The sequence below is a fragment of the Protobothrops mucrosquamatus genome, unplaced genomic scaffold (genome assembly GCF_001527695.2).
Source record: "Protobothrops mucrosquamatus isolate PMUCROS unplaced genomic scaffold, P.Mucros_1.0 scaffold3450, whole genome shotgun sequence".
In the NCBI taxonomy this organism is placed as follows: Eukaryota; Metazoa; Chordata; class Lepidosauria; order Squamata; family Viperidae; genus Protobothrops; species Protobothrops mucrosquamatus.
In genome coordinates, this window is record NW_015389428.1 from 10,607 (window position 1) to 12,961 (window position 2,355).

At 47.1% G+C, this 2,355-nt stretch overlaps 1 protein-coding gene across 1 annotated transcript in view; it reads left to right on the plus strand.

The window, feature by feature from the left end:
- Positions 1-888: 888 nt before the first annotated feature.
- Positions 889-2,355, plus strand: part of LOC107297665 (class I histocompatibility antigen, F10 alpha chain-like) — a 16,303-nt gene continuing 14,836 nt past the window's right edge. Inside the window, exon 1 of the mRNA XM_015827024.1 lies at positions 889-1,065. Coding sequence (XP_015682510.1) covers positions 996-1,065 — 70 coding nt within the window. The 5' untranslated portion in view covers positions 889-995. The remainder of the gene's footprint in view (positions 1,066-2,355) is intronic.

Below are 2,355 nucleotides of genomic sequence, written 5' to 3' on the forward strand. Positions count from 1 at the left end.
TAAGGTGCCAGGCGAGTCTTTGAACTTTTTCTGTGCAGAAGAAAATTCATTTGGAGTCTCCAGCTTTCTCTCTGGTGATGTTTCCCCCCTTTTGGTGCCATCTAGCCCAGGGGTCTTCAAACCTGGCCCTTTTATGACTTGTGGACCAACTCAGCAGGCTGGCTGAGGAATTCTGGGAGTTGAAGTCCACAAGTCATAAAATAGGCCAAGTTTGAAGACCCCTGATTCTAGCCAGTTTTTGTGATTCCGGGCGACTGCCCCGACTGCGGGTTTTTTTAATTATTATTATTTTTGACCAGGTGTTTCAGAACTGGTTTGCCATTGGCTCCTCCTTGGGGCTGAGAGAGAAGGGCTGGCCTTAGGGCTTTGTGCCAGGCACTGTACAGACTCCCCAAATGAGACAGCCTCCCCCACATTTTTGCTTCTGCCCCCCCCCCCCCCCCCCCCGCTTCTTTGTGGCAGCCCCTCAAATACTGGAATAATGTCCAGGCCGCCATATCCCTCCTCGTACACAGCAGATTCAATTTTAAAAAATTCTTTCAATATTAAATTTTGAAGAGCATTCACTTAATCCTATCACATTGTATTGTATTGTATTGTATGCTATGCTATGCTATGCTATGCTATGCTATGCTATGCTATGCTATGCTATGCTATGCTATGCTATGCTATGCTATTCTATTACGTCGCGCCAAGGCCACCGTCAGCCTTGCCTTCTTCACGTGCCTGCCTGCCCGTCTCGTGTGAAAGCGGATCGTGTTATTCCGCCCCCCTTCTGTTTTGGGCACGGTATTTTTCCCCCCTCCGGATTCCAGCAAGCCCCATCCCGCCAGCCTTGGCCACGCCCCTCCCTAGCCACGCCCCTCCACTACCAGGGTAACCCTCATTACTGAGAGGGGTTTTCCAGCGTTCCACCTGACCTGCGAATCCGGGTTGCAAAGCGCAAGCGCGGAGAGTTTTGTTGCAAGCGGCCGCTCACCGGGACAGCCGAAGCGATGCTGCCGCGCTGGGGGCTCCTGTGGCTTCTCGGGGCCGCCGCTTCCTGCCTTCTGGAAGGCAGCCTCGGTGAGTCCCGTGCCGTAGATGGAGGGGCGCAACAGCTTATTTTGGACAGCTGGGTCAGGAAGGGGGGGAATTAGGTGGGTTGCAAGGTCAGGATCTGCGATAGGACCCCGTTCGTGACTTTTTTGCCCTCCAACACCCCCCGACATCCCTGAAGATGCGACTTGCTTGGGTGGGATCCCTGAATTCATGAAATCATGTATTGTACTACTAATAAAGGGGAATATTCGTAGCTCAGGGTTGACAGGAGGGGTCCTTGCTGCTCTCTGAGCTGGCTTGTTTTCTTGCAGACGTTTCCTGACCCAAACTAGGTAACCTCATCAGTGCTAGTCCTAGTCTGGGTCGTGAAACGTCTGCAAGAAAACAAAGCCAGCTCAGAGAAAGCACCAAGGACCCCCTCAATAATTAACGGCATCATTTATGATGATTGAAAAGTCCCTGTTGATTTTTCCAGCGTTTTACTTTCCAATCACAATGTCTTTTATTTTTAATGGTTGTTTAGTCATTTATTTAATTCTTTAAATGTTTTAAAATATATTTTAAAAAAAAAAGACCGGACAGGAAGTGCTTTTTCTAACTAGGAACACAGCTAAGAATGCCACGCCCACCTATTGCATAGTTTCACTTTTTAAAGTGAAACTGTTTTATCGCTTTTAAAACAACGATTAAAAAAACCCCACAAAAATAAAAGTGCTTACATCCTCAAAGGAAAAGAAACATACATAAAAACCAAGCTCAGAGAGCACCAAGGACCGCGATGATATTACAACAACAACAACAGCAACAACAACAGCAACAACAACAACAACAACAACAACAATAACAATAATAATAATAATAATAATAATAGTAAAGTTGGAAGGGACCTTGAAGGTCATCTAGTCCAACCCCCTGCTGAGGCAGGAAACCCTATACCATTTCGGACAAATGGCTGTCCAGTCTCTTCTTAAAAACTTCCAGTGTTGGAGCATTCACCACTTCTGGAGGCAGGTTGTTCCACTGGTTAATTGTTCTCACTGTCAGGAAGTTTCTCCTTAGTTCTAGGTTGCTTCTCCACTTGATTAGTTTCCACCCGTTGCTTCTTGTCCTGCCTCCAGGCGCCTTGGAAAATAGCTTGACTCCCTCTTCTTTATGGCAACCCCTGAGATATTGGAACACTGCTATCATGTCCCCCCTCGTCCTTCTCTTCATTAAACTAGACATACCCAATTCCAGCAGCCGTTCCTTATATGCTTTAGCCTCCAGTCCCCTAATCATCTTTGTTGCTCTTCTCTGCACTCTTTCTAAAGTCTC